We start from the raw sequence: 18,532 nt of genomic DNA, 5'->3' as shown, positions 1-18,532 counted from the left end.
ACTTGCCCACTCAACCTATCTATAGCTCTCTGCAGACTTTCTGTGCCTTCTACCCAATGTGCTTCACCACTCAATTTATTGACATAGGTAAACTTTGATACACTTCACTCAGTTCCCTCATCCAAATCATTTATTTACATTGCGAACAGTTGTGGGCCCAACACCACAACTGGCACACCACTAATAACTGATCGCCAACCAGAAAAACACCCATTTATCTCAACTCTCTCCTTTTTATTGGTTAATCAATTCTCTATCATTCTAATACATAAAATTAAAAATTAAAAAAAATTTAGATGTACAGCATGGTAACAGGCTCTTCCGGCCCATGAATCCGTGCCGCCCAATTACACACAACTAACCTCCAACCCTCATGTGTTTTGAAGGGTGGGAGAAAACCAGAGGAAACCTATGCCCTCTGGGGGAAATGTACAAACTCCTTACAGACAGCACTGGATTCAAACCAGAGTTGCTGGCACTGTTACAGCTTTTCACTAACCACTACACTAGCTGGGCTGCCCTTCTTGCTATTTCTTTTTTAATGATAGCTTCAAGCAGTCTCCCAACTCAGGTTGTTAAGCCAACCAACCTATTGTTACTTGACTTTTGTTTACCCTTGTTTTAAAAGGTGGAGTTACATTTGCTGTCATCCAATCCAAAGGCACCTGTCCAGAGTACACAGAAATGGTGGAGGAACTCAGCAGGTGTCGTAGTGTCCACAGGAGGTAAAGTTATATAACCGATGTTTTAGGCCTGAGGCCTCCTTCAAGGTATGAACAAAAAGGAGGCAGATGCCTGAAATAGAAAGGCTGGGAGAGAAGGGAAGAAAGGAGAGGGGGTGGAGCACAGGGCAACAGGCAAAAGGTGATACAGTGAAGTCCTCCTCCTCTCTGTGACATCTCTTCGAGAGATGCCGACACTGAAAAAGTTCTCCACCTCAAGGCAAACAAGAAAATCTCCACTGTGATTGTAGTAAAAGCACAATGCTGGAGAAGTGCAGAAGGTAAAACAGGGTACTTTATATAGCAAAGAAAGATACATAACCAATGTTTGGGGCCTGAGCCCTTCATCAAGGCATGAGCAAGAGGAGTCACGTGATGGAGTAGTGGCCGGACGGTGAACTCCAGCCCTCTCCAGAAAAGTCGGGAAAAACAAAGGAAAACACAAAGGCACAGAAATAAAAGTTACAGAAAAGTGAGTATAAAGGTGGAAAGAAGATGGCGACAAAAAAAGAAAATCGAAAGCAACGGTAAGAAGAGAGGAAGAGAAGACAAAGGAGGAAAAAGGTGAAGGCCTTACCTGTCCGAAGAGGCCCGCTGCGGAGAGAGAAACCCGCTCCCTCAGGTTGGTAAATAATGGACTACAAAAATGGCTCGCAGAGCCGAGTAAAAGTGCGCAACTGCGCATGCGCGATACTTCGCGCATGCGCGATGCGAATGAAAAAAAACACACCGACGGGAGGGGGGACCAGCTGGGGAGTCGATCTCCACAGCCGGCAACGACAGCTGCAGAACACCTGCAGCAAGAAGAGACCACAGAAGACAATAGAAACAAGAAAGAAGAGGAGGAAAGGGCACCAAAGAAACAACAGATGGTCAACCCAGAGGAAGAAGAAGAGGAAGAGGAAGAGTACGGTGAAATAGAAGAAGAAAGGCAAGGTAAAGGATATACTTGCTCTTATTAAAGGATACATGGAGTCATTTAAAGAATGGCAAACACAGGAATTTAAGGATTTAAGAAAAAGAATAAACAACACAGAAGAGAAAATAAATAAAATGGAGATGACCTTAACAGAAATGGGAAAGAAAATGGACAAGATGGAAGAGCGGGCAGTAGCAGCAGAAATGGAGGTAGAAGACTTAAAAAAGAAATTGGAGAAATCTAATAAAAAAACTAAAGAGACACAAGAACTACTAGCTCAAAAAATAGAAACAATGGAAAACCATAACAGAAGAAATAACATAAAGATAGTGGGCCTTAAGGAAGATGAAGAAGGCAAGAATATGAGGGAGTTTATAAAAGAGTGGATCCCTAAGACCCTAGGATGTCCAGAACTACAGCAAGAAATGGAAATAGAAAGGGCACATAGAGTATTGGCCTCTAAACCACAACCACAACAAAATAAAATTCCTAAGATATACTACAAGAGAAAAGGTACTGGAGAAGACAATGGAAAAAGTAAGAGAGGGCAACAAACCACTGGAGTATAAAGGGCAAAAAATCTTCATTTATCCAGATATAAGTTTTGAACTCCTAAAGAAGAGAAAAGAGTTCAATACAGCAAAGGCGATTTTATGGAAGAAAGGGTATAAATTTATACTAAAGCATCCAGCGGTATTGAAAATATTTATTCCAGGACAACAAAACAGACTATTCTCGGATCCAGAAGAAGCACGAACAATTTGCAGAACAATTACAAAAATAGACTGAGGGAGGAAGACGGGTAATGAGAGTTAAAATGATCACGATTGATATGTATGTGGGTAAAGACAAAAATAGACTGAGGGATGAAGACGGGTAATGAGAGTAAAAATGATCACGATTGATATGTATGCGGGTAAAGAGGTATAAGAGTGAATAGAGACAATGAGCATACATGAATGTATCTGTACTTAGAGGAAAATATAGATAGTATAGACAAGAATTAATAAGGGAAGGTAATGGAATAGAGAGAATAAGGAGGGAATTAAAAGAGTGACCTTTGTGACATATGAAAAGTGAAATCTTTTCTGGGGGAGGCGGGGTGGGGGGAAATAGCGGTCACTGCAAAATCAGTTGACGCTTGCGAGTGGATTCGCAAATCCAAATGGAGAGGGGAGATGTGGTTGTCCGACAAGGGATAAAGGACAACTCAGGAGGGGAAGGGGAGATTGGGGATAAATAAGATAGAAATAGGAGAATAAGGAAAATGTTGGATGTTGTAGGAATGTTGTCTTATAAAGAGTTGAAAATAAGAAAACAGAAATGGAAAAGGAGGAAAGGTAATGATGGAAAAACGGAAAGAGAAGATAAACAAAATATAAAAGGGCTACGCTGAACTATATGTCTTTAAATATTAATGGAATACATAACCAAATTAAAAAGGAAGAAACTACTAAATTTAAATGAATAAATGTATTCCATTAGAAAAAATAACATATAGGTTAAGAAATAATATTGAAATATTCGAACAAGTATAGGAGCCTTACATTAAATACAATAGCGAAAACCTACCGGGGACAAACATTACCTAAGTTGATGGAAGGAAAAGGAAAGAAAAGAATGGACTCAGTAGAATTTCTGGTGTAATTTTGTTGAATGACAACATTGTCTGACTGGCTTAATGCAACCTAGATTGTATACCTAAAATGGATGAGAGGGGAGGGTGGGGGGTTGGTTTGGGAGGAAAGGGGGGGGGGGAGAAAAAGTCACTGTATATGTGTGAAAAAGAAATAGTGTATATCATGGCTAATGTGATTTATGGTGTGAAAAATAAAAAATTTTAAAAAAAGGCATGAGCAAAATGCAGGCAGGCGCCTGAACAAAATGGTGGGGGGGGGGGGGATTGGCAGGGGGAGGAGCACAGTCCCACAGGCAGGAGATAACTGGTGGATAAGGGAGGGAGGGCACACAAACATACAGGGGGAGGCCACTGGCTCTGTGAATGAAGAGGGAAGGGGGTGGAGAGCTGGAGGAAAGAAGACAGAGGTATGGAAAAGAGAGGAATGAGGTAGATCCAGGCAGTGCGGGGAAGGGAAACAATGAGGTTGGATGCTGCAGGAGGGAGATGACTGGAACTGATGAGGTTAGAGATAATACTTGAAATGGACCTTGAGATCTTTACCCAAGATACACAAACCCAATTATCTAGATAGATCCAGTGTTCCCACATGCTCCCTCCCACTGAATGAGTTATCATCTCACCTTGACTCCATTTTTTCTCTCGTGGTCCAGTTCCACCCTATCCACATCCGCGATACCTCAGATGCCCTCCATCTCTTCAACGATTTCCAACTCCTTAAGCTTGACCACCTCATTTTCACTATGGACGTCCAATCTCTTACACCTCCAACCCCCATCTCAAAGCCCTCCTTTCTTTCTTGACAAGAGACCTAACCAGCACCCCTACACAACCATCTCTTCCACCTGGCAGAACTTTTTCTCTGACTCATCCCATCTTCTCCAACTAAAATGACTAGCCATGGGTACCTGCATGGGTCCCAGCCTCGCCTGCCTTTTTGTGGGCTTTGTGGAGCAATCCAAGCAGGAAGCATACACAGGCAAGACCCCTCAACTCTTCTTTTGCAACATTGACTATTACATCAGTTATGCCTCATGTGCCCATAATGAGCTCATCAACTTTATTCACTTTACTGCTAACTTTCACCCTGACCTCAAATTCATTTGGTCCATCATCTGACAACACTCTCTCCTTTCTTGATCTGTCTCCATTTCAAGAGACAAGCTTTCTTCAGACATTTTTTACAAGCCTACCAACTCCCACAACTACCTCAACTACACTTCCTCACATCCAGTCCCCTCTAAGAATTCTATTCCTTTCTTTCAATTCTTCCATCTTTGTCATACCTGCTGCCATGATGAGGTCTTCTCATGCAGATGATCCACTATGTCCTCCCTCTTTAAAAAATATGGCTTCCCTTCCACCACCATCAACTCAGCCCTTACCCACATCTCCATTTCCCGCACAACCACCCTGGCCGCCTCTGCCCCCAAATGCAACAAAATCAGAATTCCCTTTGTCCTCAACTACCACCCCATTAGCCTCCAGTTACGAGCCCAGAGGATCCCAAAACCCAGCAGCAATAGATATTCACCAAGACAAATGGTTACTTAAACAAAAGTTGCTTTTAATTATCTTTAAACATGAAAATAGAATCAAATTTTAACTCATCTCTCTATTAACTTACTTAACCTAACTTTAACCCCCTTCTAATTTTAAGCGCACGTGTATGTAATGTGTGTGTAAATTCAGAAAAGTTCTTTGGTTCACAGTCTAATTTCACCTCATTCCTCCAAGTTTGCTGGTTGCAGGCAATTCTTATACTGTGCACAGAATTTATTTATAAACTTCACCAGGCTTTGGGGCTTGAAAGGTAAATGGTTACAGCTCAGGAAGATTCTTGTCAGCTTTCAGAGAAAGATTTGTTGTTCCAGGACATCCACAACTGATGTACTTCCATCAGCCACTCCAGTATCTTGCTGACAAAACTTGCCCCTTCAGGGTTCTCCAGATGATAACCTCTTTCTTTCAGGTCACCACAGAGTTCCTTTTTGTTTCTTTTATTACAAGTGAAACATTAGACAGCCAGTCTTCTCCTCTTGCATGAACCACAAGTGCTTTGACCAGGGCATCTTCCAAATGGGATTGCCAGCTTGTCCTGTTCCAGTCCCAGCTATCTGCTGCTGTAACACTGTACAAGTGATCTCTGTCTCTCTCTTAGAGAGAAAGCCTGTTTGACTCTCTCTGCTTGCAAAACCACATGACCATCTTACAACAGTAAGCTCTCCTCCAGATAATATGCGACTCCAACAAGCTCTTCCATCTGTTGCCTTTTGTAAACAACAATCCATTAGTGAAGTCTCTTGAGCACTCTTCAAAACTCTTGCAAAAGCTGTGTAGCTGATATGTCTAGCATGGGGCAGAGCTCCAATATTTCAAATAAGATCTGTTTTAAAGTGTTTGTATGTAACCTACTCTAACAAACCTTTCCCAATTTATCTCCCAAAAACATATCTATATACTCCATCACATCACATCTAACATGTTATCCTCTGTATGTTCCATCACCTACAACATAATTCCAACACCAGACACATCTTCCCCTCTCCTTGCATCTCCAAATTCCAAAGGGACCGCTCTCTCAATGAATTCCCCATCCACTCACCCCTATGGCAGCCGTAGGAAGCATCACACTTGCTCTATACTTCCTCCCTCACCACCAATCAGAACCCCAACAGTCCTTCCAAGTGAAGCAACTTGTGAATCTGTGGGAATCATCTACTGCATTCAGTACTCCTGTATGGCCTTCTCTACATCACAAACGATGGACACAGTCTGAGACATCACTTCGCAGAGCAACTTGCTGTCTATAATGAAGATGGATCTCCCTGGGGCCATCCATTTCAATTCTGCGACCCACTCCCATGCTGATATGCCTGTCCATGACCTCATGAACCATCAAACCAAGGCCACCCATGAATTGGAGGAGCAACACCTAATTTTTCATCTGGGTACTCTCCAAATGATTGGCAGTAACACTGACTTCTTTGGTTTCTGCAAGTCTATTCCTTGTTCTTCCTCTCTTCCCTATCCCTCTTCTTTCCTCCAGCTCTCCACCCCATTCTCTCTCCATTTACAGAGCCAACTGCTCCCTGTGTGTTGGTGTGCCCTCCCTCCCATCTATTACCTCCTGCCTGTGGGTCTCTGCTGTTCCCCCGCCCCTTCCCCCCACCATTTTGTTCAGGCACCTACCTACATTTTGCTCATACCTTGATGAAGGGCTCAAGCCCGAAATTTTGGTTATGCATCTTCATCTTTACTCTATAAAGTACACTGTTTTACCTGCGAAGTTTCTCCAGCATTGTGTTTTTACTTGTTCTCCCCTTGTCACTTTTTCTGAGAGGATCCCATTATACAAGACCAGATCCAAGATAGCACGCTCCCCTGCAGGCTTCCTAAAATACTGTTCAAGAAAACAATCATGGATATACTCGATGAATTCCTCCTCAAGGCTGCCTCGACCAACTTGATTGATGATTGACATACAGGTTCAAAGCCCCCATGAGAGCTGTTGTTTAATTCTTACATGCGCCAGTTATTTCTTTATTTATTACCTATGCCACTGTAATATTATTTAGTAGCCCCCCACCAGTGACTTTTTCCATTTATTATTTTTGATCTCCACTCAGATCGATCCATTATTTGGTTCCATAAAGTATATATTGTCTTTCACTATGGCCCTGATCTCATCCTTAATTAACAGTGTTATCCCATCTACCTTGCCTTCCTGTCTATCCACTAAACTGCCCAATACCTCTGGACATTTAATTCCCAATTATTTCTACCCTGCAACCACATTTCCGACATGGCTATTAAATTATATTCATGTGCCACAAGCTCATTAACCTTGATAATAAATAAGGGGAAGGGGAAATGGCAAGTATGAAAAGGAGGGGGTAGAGTGGTGAGAGGGCTGGGGAGTGACCAAGACGTTAGAATGCTGGACAAATGAATGTGGAAGTGGTGGAGTGGGAATACAGGTGGGGGAGGAGACAACTGGGGGTGGAGTAAAAAAGTGAGTGTTGGAATGGGTGAGGGAATGGAAGAGTGCATCAAGACACAGCAATGATGTGTTGGATGTGGAGGCTGATGAAGTGAAATGCGAGGACGAAGGGTACTCCTTTCCTCGTTCTGTGTGGCAGAGGCGAGAGCAGAAGTGCATGAAATGGGTTGAAGTGGAGGTCAGGGCTTTATCAATGAGAGCTGGTTGGGAGAAGGTAAAAAAGATAAATACTGAAATTGTGCCAATAGATGAGAAATAGACCAAAATGGGAAAAAAGAGGGAAGAAAAAAAATGGATTCAGATCTAGCAGAATGTGAGAAGCAGATTAACACGTTACTCATGTTTAAAAGGATAACAAAATAGGAAAGACAAACAGAGACTTTTCAGTCATATTCTTTAACATATCATGTAATTAATTAGGAAGCATTCTGGAACGGACAGATGAAAGAATAAGGACTGGGCAGCAGAATGGGAAGGTCTTTTGGATTATTCATTTGGATGTTCAAACATGAAATAAATGGCCTGGCTCAGCTTGTTAAGTCACCAGCTGGTAACAAGAGACAGATAGAATTTATTGAGATGGTGACTTAACCCATTGGTTTATTTTTGAAAAGAATTCAGTTGCAATGTATTGTTCTAATTTTGGTAACATCATAGACTCATATTTGAGATGTAATTAATTTCAATCTTAGTGAAGAGACCAAAAGCAATCACAAGGATTCGTACAAGATGGTATTCATTGTGGAAGAGATTAGCCTTAAATAACATATCAACCAAATTGCAATAAGAGTTCAAACTTGCACAAACTAATGTGGGATTGGTGCCATGCTGATCTTTGCCCTCCAACAGATCAATTCCAAGAAAAATGCACAGGCAAAAAAAATCCCAGGAATCATTTAAGCAAAACAAACATCAGTGTTGAAAGTCTCTCGGGTATATTTCTGGTTGTGAGCTAAGATGAAATGAACAGCCTCCTTTGTCCACTTTCTTGTTCTTGTGACATGGAATCTTATAAATCATCAATCTCCACTGTCTATTGAATATGGAACATGGGACCATGGGTGGGGAAGGGTATAGCCTGAGGAATTGCACTACCAACTGAGCAAGAGAATTAAATTAAATATGAACGATCACTTGTCCAAAGAGCTATTTCTCTCCATGAGTTGAACCTTATGTGGGTTGTTGTGCTCAAGCAGATGACATAGAAACATGGAATCAGGCCCTTCAGCCCTTCCAGTCTGTGGCCATCTATTTTTCTGCCTAGTTCCATTGACATGCACCTGGACCATATCCTTCCATTCTCCTCCTGTCCATGAACCTGTCCAAATTTTCTTTAAATATTAAAATTGAGCCTGCATTTACCAATTAAAAATATTTATATACATATCATTCAAAACCTGAAAAGCCTAAAATCTGATTAGATAAAAGTCTACAGAAACACGCTGACAAGGACAAGAGGTGAGTTAAACAAGAAAGTCTGCAGATGCTATGATTGCAGTTTAACACATAAAAGTGCAGGAGAAATTCAGCATTTGGTAAGGGCCTGACCCTCTCATCAAGGAATGAGCAAAATGCAAGCAGACGCCTGAATGAACTGGTGGGGAGAGAGACAGGAGAAGAAGCACAAGCTCAAAGACTAGAAGTCATAGATGGCCATGGGTGGGCAGGTAAGAAGGTATGCAGCAAGTAGAAGATAGGGTAACTATAGTAGAAGACACTATTACTGCTTTAACAATGGAGAACAAAAAATTGCAGTACATTATTAAAACAAAATTAAGATTGTGGGTCTCAAAGAAGGTGTAGAAAATCAAGATTTGATTGGTTGCCCTCTGGAGTGTTGGGAGCTGAACATTTTGATCGTCCCACAGAGACGAGCTAAACCGCCTCCAACTCAAAATCCACAATCTGCATTAATTAAATTTCTTCGGTTCCAAGATAAAGAGATGATTCTATCTTTGGTAGCAGCAAAGGCAAGATTGACAGGAGGCCCACTTGAGTATGAAGATGCCAAAGTTTTATTTTACTCAGATATAAGAGCAGACTTATTAAAAAGATAATTCAGTCTGGTTAAGAGGATTCTAAGGGAGAAAGGATTCAGGTTTGACCTGTGACACCCAGCGACTTTGAAGATCTTCACACTGGATGAAGAAAACAAGTTCTTTTCGAGTTTTGCGGAAGCTGAGGAATTTGCACAAAATCTCCCAATTCAGAGGGAGTGAAGAATATTACCATCTGTTAATGTTTCAATTTCTTTAATGGGCTGCATCTTTTGGCAGTTTTGATGAGGAGGAGTCATTTAAGATATATATTAATTAGTTTTCCCTTTATTATTGTTACTTTGTGTATAATATGGGTTTTTCTTTTAATTAAGTCTTGAGTTAAGATTTTAAAAATTTAAAGTAAAAGTACTGGGGGGTTGGGGAGGGTAGGAAGTTCTAACTTCTATTGGATCATGTGGGTAGTTATGGCTTCAGTCAAGGCCCATAAAATAGTGGGAGGGACTATATCACCACACACACACACACACACACACACACACACACACACACACACACACACACACACACACACACACATCTCTTCTCTTTGGCTTGGCTTCGCGGACGAAGATTTATGGAGGGGTAATGCCCACGTCAGCTGCAGGCTCGTTTGTGGCTGACAAGTCCAATGCGGGACAGACAGACACGGTTGCAGCGGTTGCAAGGGAAAATTGGTTGGTTGGGGTTGGATGTTAGGTTTTTCCTCCTTTGTCTTTTGTCAGTGAGGTGGGCTCTGCGGTCTTCTTCAAAGGAGGTTGCTGCCCGCCAAACTGTCAGGCGCCAAGATGCACGGTTTGAGGCGATATCAGCCCACTGGCGGTGGTCAATGTGGCAGGCACCGAGATTTCTTTAGGCAGTCCTTGTACCTCTTCTTTGGTGCACCTCTGTCTCGGTGGCCAGTGGAGAGCTCGTCATATAACATGATCTTGGGAAGGCGATGGTCCTCCATTCTGGAGACGTGACCTACTCAGCGCAGTTGGATCTTCAGCAATGTGGATTCAATGCTGTCGGCCTCTGCCATCTCGAGTGCTTCAATGTTAGGGATGAAGTTGCTCCAATGAATGTTGAGGATGGAGCGGAGTCAACGTTGGTGGAAGCGTTGTAGGAGCCATAGGTGATGCTGGTAGAGGACCCATGATTCGGAGCCGAACAGGAGTGTGGGTATGACAACGGCTCTGCATACGCTAATCTTTGTGAGGTTTTTCAGTTGGTTGTTTTTCCAGACTCGTTTGTGTAGTCTTCCAAAGGCGCTATTTGCCTTGGTGAATCTGTTGTCTATCTCGTTGTCGATCCTTGCATCCGAGATAGGTAAACTGGTTGACCGTTTTGTGTGCCCGATGGAGATGTGGGGGGGCTGGTAGTCATGGTGGGGAGCTGGCTGATGGAGGACCTCAGTTTTCTTCAGGCTGACACACACACACACACACACACACACACACACAATATATATATATAAATAAATAGTTACATATTTTCTTATAAGTATATTTTGCAATGATCTTTCCTTCTTTCTTTTTATCTGGATTGCTGGAGGAGAGGTCTGTAAGCACACTGGGTTTGGAATAATAGTTATGGGAGGAAGATTTACAGATAGAGGCAGAAGAAATACTGAATTAGCAAGATGAGTAACATGGTTAAATTCGTATTATAGTGTTAATGGGTGCAGCAATTTTGGTTAAAAAGAATATTCCAATTAAAATACAAAATGTAGTGACAGATCTTGCTGGAAGATATGTGATGGTATATTGTCAAATATTTTCAGAACATGGATGCTTATTAATCTCTATGCACCAAATGTCGATGATGAGAGATTTATTCAAGAAACTTCTTTGAATTTAGCAAATGCCCATGACAATATTGTGATAGGAGGAGATTCTAACTTTTGTTTAGACCCAATTTTAGATAGAACTACAAGAGGAGCAGTAAGAACTAGAGTAGCAAAAGCAACTTTGGTATTAATATGAGAATTGAATTTGATAAATGCCGAGAGGAGAATTCATCCAAAAGAAATAAATTCCTTCTTTTAATTCGAGAATTGACCCATTTTTACCATCTGGACAAATACAAGGGAGGTTACTGTCAGACCATTTGTCTTTGTTAATGATTATTATGATACCACATTAAGAAAAATCAGTATATAGATGGAGACTGAACTCAACATTATTAAAAAGGAAAGATTTTTGTGATTTTATTAAAAGGCAAATTCAGTTATTTTGTACACAATTTTGAATTTGGTGAATGATAAATTTGTAATATGGGATGCCTTAAAAGCTTACCTGAGAGGACAAATTATGTTTTACTACTAAAATTAAGAAGTATTATATGAAAGAAATAGATCAGTTGGTGCAAGCAATAAAATTATTGGAAAAATGTGTTCAGAAGCGAAGTTCTGAAGATAAGCATAGGCAATTGACTAATAAAAAAACTTCAATATAATACATTACAAACTTATAATACCCAAAAAATGATCACAAGAACTAAACAGAGATACTATGAATTAGGTAAACAAGCACATAAAGTACTTGCATAGCAATTGAAATTCCAAATAGGCCTCAAGAACAATCAATGCAGTTAAAAACAATTCGAATGTGATTAGTTATAAATTTTGAGACTAAACAAAGCTTTTAAAAACATTTATTCTAAATTATATAGTTTAGAGTCCTGAAAAGGCAATAATAAAACAGATAGATACTTTTTGAGGATAAATTTACCTACACTAAACCTAGAAGAACAAATAGAATTGAGTGCACAATTTAAGGAAGCAATAGGTTCATTACAAAGTAATAAATCTCTGGGTGAAGACGGTTTACCACCAAAATTCTATAAATAATTTAAAGATGTATTGATCCCTATTTTTATGGAAATGTTTGATCAAGCATCAAGCACTCATACTCTTCCAGATTCATTTTCAACAGCAATAATTATTGAGATACCACAAAAAAAAATCAGAAATCCTTAAAAACCCTCTTCTTATAGACCAATATCATTATTGAATGCAGATTATAAAATACAAGCTAAAATACTGGTGAATAGTGTTACTAAATTATTGTCTAAATTAATAAATGAAGATCAGGCATGATTTGTTAAAAAAGAGACAGTCGGCAGACAATGTGGCCAAATTAATTAGTATTATACATGCAGCACAAGAAAGGAAAGATCTAAGTGCAGCAGTGGCACGAGATGCAGAAAAAGCATTTAATAGATTGAAATGGGACTTTTTGTTTAAATATTAGACAAATTTGAGTTTAGACAAACTTTTATAAATTGGATCAAGGCATTATATAATAATCCTAAATTGAAAGTAATAAGTAATGGACAAATGTCTGATCCATTTTACCAAGATCTCGTAGACAAGGTTGTATCTTATCCCCAGCTTTGTTTATTTTATCTATCAAGCCACTGGCTGAGGTAATTAGGAGTGATTTAGAAATTAGGGGGGGGGGGGGTTTAAGGTTGATCAAGAGGAGTACAAAATTAGTTTATTTGCAGATGATGTTTTGATATACTTGACAGAACCAGAGACTTCCTTATGCAAATTATATTTAAATTTAGAAGAAGTGGGCCTCGCAGAGGGGAGGGGAGCAAAAAAAATAAAATAATAAATTTAGAAGAATATGGTAAAATTTCTGTTATAAAGTAAATTAGGATAAAAGTGATTCCCCTTACACAAGGAGATTATATTCTTTGTGAAGAAATATTCAATTTAAATAACCAAAATAAATGATTAAATATTTAGGGATCTGGATAGATAATCATTTAAATCACGCAGCTTGGACGTGTACCAAGGTGAGACTCTTCTGGGTGGAACTAGGCAATGTGCTAGAAAAAAAAATCATAGGTGAAGAATTCCCACAGGACCCACAGGACCCAAAGTTGTTCCTGTTGGGAAACATAATGGACATAAGACTCATGATGAACCTGACCAAATTTCAAATCCAATTCGTAATGATCGCATTGGCAGTGGCTAGGAAATGCATATTGCGAGCTGGAATGTAGAAATGCAAAGCTGTGTTCCCCTGGAGCAAATTACTTACAACTTAAGAAAAAAGTACAATATTTTTTGTGAAAATTTGGCAACCACACCTAAATTCCATAGGAGCACAATTATAGTGAGGACCACTGTGTCTCGCCGTCCTACCTTCCCCGTCTGCCTCTTAAATGGCAAGGGGGTCCATCCCAATCAGGAATACTTAAGCATCTGCAGCTTCTTTGATTTTCAACAATTATATTCATGCAATCCAAAATGTTTGGTTAAGAAGATCATTGTTTTTGTTTTCTTTAACTTGCTCAAAAGTAAATGACCTTATGAACATTAGTTCATGATCAACTGATTTCATATAACTAATAAGTAAATATTACCTTTAAAAAATAGAGCAGGTAACCAAATATGAGAGCCACAGCACCACATGTTGTCCAGATAAGAAAGAGTAGGAAAATCAAAAGAAAGGAACTTTGAAGACTTATTAGCTGATATTCTTTTTTAATAATCGATTGCCTGTAAGAATGGGAAAAATTAAATGCATTAGAGCAGCATTCAGCTTCACAAGTTCAAAGTAAAATTCTCATTTCACTGCCTGCAATGTTTACATGCGAGTTGTTTCAAAAGCACGAGTCTCCTCCTTTTAAATTCAATTCATTTCAACGAGCCATCCCTCAGGCTAGTTAGTTCTGTACAAATGTCAAATCAGTATACCTAGAAGATTACATCATTGTATCGGCCCTTTGGCTAATGATATTCAGCCAACCTATGTACTATCTACTCCCTCCTTCTCACACCCACCCATAACCTTTTATTTTTCTTGCATCCATGTGCCTATCCAAGAGTCTTTTGAATGTCCCCAGTACAGAATTAACACAAATAATTAAACGGTAACAGAAAAAATTTTAGAATTACTCAACAAGTTGACAAAATCTTTGAACTTGGGCCAGGTCATAATTTCTATGGAGCCTTCAATTTTAGTGTTGCATTGTAGACCCATGCCCAAAACAGTCCAATTATCTACAGACGACATTCCGAAAATTACAACCACTAAGCACTGGAGAGGTACACTTTAATAAAGAAGAATATAATATTTTTTATATATAAAGAGTCTATGGTTTGACCCCTCTCTTCCTGTTACATATCCTGAGGGTTAATTACAAAGCTCCAGAGTTCAACACAAAGTACATCTTGAGCAGCTCATAGGGTTTGGACAGGAAATCTTCAGAACTCCAAAATCCGCTTATCATCGACTAAGAACTTCCCTAACATCCACGTCGTGTCAATCACAAAAAATATGAGAACATTATACAGAAAGGAAAACAAATGTCTGGCTTGAGCAAAGTGAGAATCCAAATCCCTTTGTTTATACACAGGCATTGAAAAAGCCAAGTATGACGTACTGAGTCATCAAATCCCATGTGATTCTGTTTTATTATTGCAATAAACATCAACTAATTCACAAAAGATTTAGACTTATTGTCACACTGCTCTGACCCAGATGATCTCTCAGATTATTATAACAGAAGTAAAACTTTTGCCACTTCACTTTCCATAACCTTCCTTTTGGTCTCCCCTTGTTTTTATTCCCTTTGGTGTTTCCATCGACTCTTGCTCATTCCATGATTTTGTAATAATCTCCTCAAGAGCAACATCCTCAATAGCTGTTCACGCATGTATTACTTGTGCCAGTTTTCTTTCTGGATGCCTCTCACCTACTTGATTTTTTTTGATCTCCCAAGGAGCTGTTACATGAGGTATTCCAATGGGAGAGTCAGAATATTGAAACCACATTTAAAAGACAAGATTGGCAAGACAGCAGAGAAATAGGAGGAGGATTGTAGGAGCCCAATAGCTCCAACCAAACTCCATATCTGGAAATTACATTTAATAAAGCATGCCACTGATTTGTTTGGTCGCTGTGCAGAAAAAATACAGATGTATTTTAATATTCAATGTAAATGGCAATGGCATATAGCCAAGAGTCATATTTGCATTTACAAACAAGTAGGTTACATTAAGGCTCTTTAACAGTTTATTACCAATTACAGCGCAGGGAAAAATGAAATAATGCCTCATGGGAAGGACTCAATTTTTCATTATGGTTTTGTTGTGGTAACAACCAGAATGAACGAGCCTTAGCTTTTGATAACGCTTCTTTCATAACTTGATTGCAGCCCAACTTAATTTGCAGCCAATTAAGTACTTTGGAACTGTCGTCACTGATGTTACATAGGAAACTCAACAATTAGTTTGTTGATAGCGGGGTCATCTGATTTTAGAATTCTCAAAAGATCCATGTAAACTCAAGTAAAATTCCACTTTTAGGACATTTCATATGTACTCATAGGTCACACAAGTCTCTACATACAAGCTATGAAAGTGGACAACTCCTCAGTACAAAACCACATCACACCACAGAACATGCTAGCAGTTCTAGCGGAATTTAAATCCTGTAGATTCTGGCTCAAAAGGTGAGTGAGATATACTTCCAGCCAAGGCTGTCTGAAGTGTAAGAGGCTTTCATTCTAATCATTCATATCCACCCTCCACCCCCCAACACCATGTTTAAACACTGAAGCTCCTCAGTAGTGCACAAAGGTTCACCCAAAACACAAGAGTACCATAACTAGCCATCATGTTTCTCTGGAACATGATGGCCAGATTCAAAATATTTTCTCCATATCAAAAGTGAGCCAAATGATGAATTTAAATAATCCTCCAGGTTTGAAAAAGGAGACTGTGAAATTACATAAATGACTGCATGCACATTTCTCTTTCCATCCCTCCCATATACAAAACTGAATTGATTGAAATCTTACCTGTGAAAGAGTGACCCCAAGAAGGAGAGCAGTTTTAGCAGTAAACAGAAGAAGATTCCACTCCAGTGGGCAATTGCTGTCCCAAATAAGAACAGTAGAATAGAAATAGCTGGGTTGAAGATTCCTTGTTCATTTAAAATAAGGATGTCAATTGTTGGCAACATAAGAGCAGACCAGACATCCTTAAACCAGTTATATCTGCAAAACAAAAATTTATCCTGAACTCGTCAGGAAGAAAGACCAAAGCATGAAGCAGAATAAATTTATATCTCTTTTAAATTCAAAAATGATTACCTTAACAAAAACACAGCCAGATTGACAAATGGAATAACTTTATATGGTTTTGCTGCTACATTTAAAGCAGTGCAGAAATCCAAACAGTGACCTGGAAACAGACCAGAATCAAGTGAAAAGGATTTTTGGATTCTCTGATTTAATTAGATATACAACATAGTAACAGGCCCTTCCAGCCCACACCACCCAAATGCCCCAATTAACCTGTACATTTTGAAGGGTGGAAGGAAACCAAAGTACTGACACAGGGAGAAAGTACAAAATCCTTAGAGAGCTCTGGATTCGAACCTGGGCCACTGGCGCAGTAAGAGCGTTGTGCTAACGGCGACGCTAATCCTGTCACCTTATGTAAGTGCAATTTATGTTATTTTATGTAAAGCATATACTCTTAGACAAAGCACAACATTACAGAGAATACTGATCCAGAGACATGGAATAATGATCTTGAGATGCAAATTTAAACCATGCTCATGGCAGCTGGACAGAAAAGGTATTGTTACAGGATATGTTAGAATAGCTATGGGTAAAATATGTTTTTAAAAGAGATAGATTGTGGGAGTTTAGTTCAGGTTACACTTCACAGAGTAACACTTCACAAAAGGCATCTCATTAAAAATGCAAGAGCTTTGCTGAAGGTAGACATTGTGTCACCAGTGATTTTGCAGAGACAATGGAACTGCTTTGGAAAGGATTTCAAAAGGAGGTGCAAATGGAATATAATGTTGATCATGCCCAGGCCAGATACTGAAAAGATCTTTCAAAAGTTGGGTTTGGAGCCTTGGGAGCGGTTTTTTGGTTTTTACAAGCAGAGAGAGGGGAAAAAACAAACAGATGACTTCTTTTGGGGGGAGGTGGGGGAAGAGAGAGAGAGAGGTCAGTTCTACAGTAGCAGTTGAGGTTGCAAAAATGGCAAGCTGGCAGACTTGTTTTGAAGATGGGTTCTGAGTTCCGAGTTCAGCCTGCTCAAAATCCTTGTAGTCCTTATAAAAGGAAATGGCTGGCTAGAGTTTTTCTCCTGAAATAAGGGAAACAAGTGGAACTCTGTGGTGACCTGGAAGAAGAGGCTATCATTTGGAAAACCCATGATGGGGCAAGTTTTTTTGGCAAGACACCAAAATGACTGATTGGAGGAAATCAGTTTTTGTGTGTCCAACGAGCAACAAATCTCTCTCTCTGAAACCAGCAAGAACCTTCCTGAATGGTAACTTTAAGCTCCAGAGCCTGGTGGAAATTATACACATTGAATTCTGTGCACAGTATAAGAATTCCTGATACCGGTGAACTCAGGAGCCATGAAAGTGAATGATTGGCCATTGAAGCAGAGAATTTTCATGAACATATACACATTACATACACGTGCGCTTAGAACTAGAAGGGGGTTAAGTTAGGTTAAGATGTTAATAGTAATAAGTTGAAGATTGATCCTGTTATTATGTTTAAAGAAAATTAAAAGCAACTTTTGTTTAAGTCACCATTGTCTTGGTGAATTTCTATTCCTGCTGGGTTTTGGAGTCCTCTGAGCTCTTACAGTATCTTCATTTACAGTTACCACGAGTCCACTGGATTATCCTAAAATTCAATCTGGTTTACTAATGCCATTCAGGAATGAAGATTACCCCTTCCATGACAGTCAAGCATGGTTGTAACTCTAAATCATCAATGTGTATAACTTGTGACTGCTATCAGAAATGGCCAGGCTCGTCTAACAATTCAAAGGTTGAATTGTACTGGTACTGTCAGGAATGCTCAAATCCCGTGAATCAAACCCAGCACATGCAATATGAATTTTGGTTCATCTCTGCAAAGATCAATGGAATTTCATACTGTTACACATATTTTTCACTTATTATTTGCTTTCATTATTATTTCTTGATCAGATTAATCTTGAGGAATGATCAGGACAAGAATAAACACCAGAGGGTTGTTAACTTGGCCTGCAACATCAATCCACGAGTCAGGGTCCTAAAAAAGCAGCCTCTATCCTCAAAGACCCCCACCACCCAGGCTATGCCTTCTTCACTCTGCTACCATCAGGAAAAAGGTACAGGAGCCTAAAGACGAGCACTCAGCAGCATGAGGACAGTTTTTCCCCCAATACCATCAGATTCTTGAATA

At 39.6% G+C, this 18,532-nt stretch overlaps 1 protein-coding gene across 3 annotated transcripts in view; it reads right to left on the bottom strand.

The window, feature by feature from the left end:
• pgap1 (post-GPI attachment to proteins inositol deacylase 1) overlaps positions 1-18,532 on the bottom strand; it is a 142,083-nt gene that overhangs the window by 38,620 nt on the left and 84,931 nt on the right. For all 3 annotated transcript variants that reach the window (XM_069934579.1, XM_069934578.1, XM_069934580.1), the window contains exons 21-23: positions 16,418-16,508; positions 16,124-16,321; positions 13,682-13,817 (exon numbers count right to left, since the gene is read on the bottom strand). In XM_069934579.1, the coding sequence (XP_069790680.1) occupies positions 13,682-13,817; positions 16,124-16,321; positions 16,418-16,508 (425 nt within the window). The remainder of the gene's footprint in view (positions 1-13,681; positions 13,818-16,123; positions 16,322-16,417; positions 16,509-18,532) is intronic.

This window comes from Narcine bancroftii, chromosome 4 (assembly GCF_036971445.1).
Source record: "Narcine bancroftii isolate sNarBan1 chromosome 4, sNarBan1.hap1, whole genome shotgun sequence".
NCBI lineage: Eukaryota > Metazoa > Chordata > Chondrichthyes > Torpediniformes > Narcinidae > Narcine > Narcine bancroftii.
This window is presented reverse-complemented; position numbering and strand designations above follow the sequence as displayed.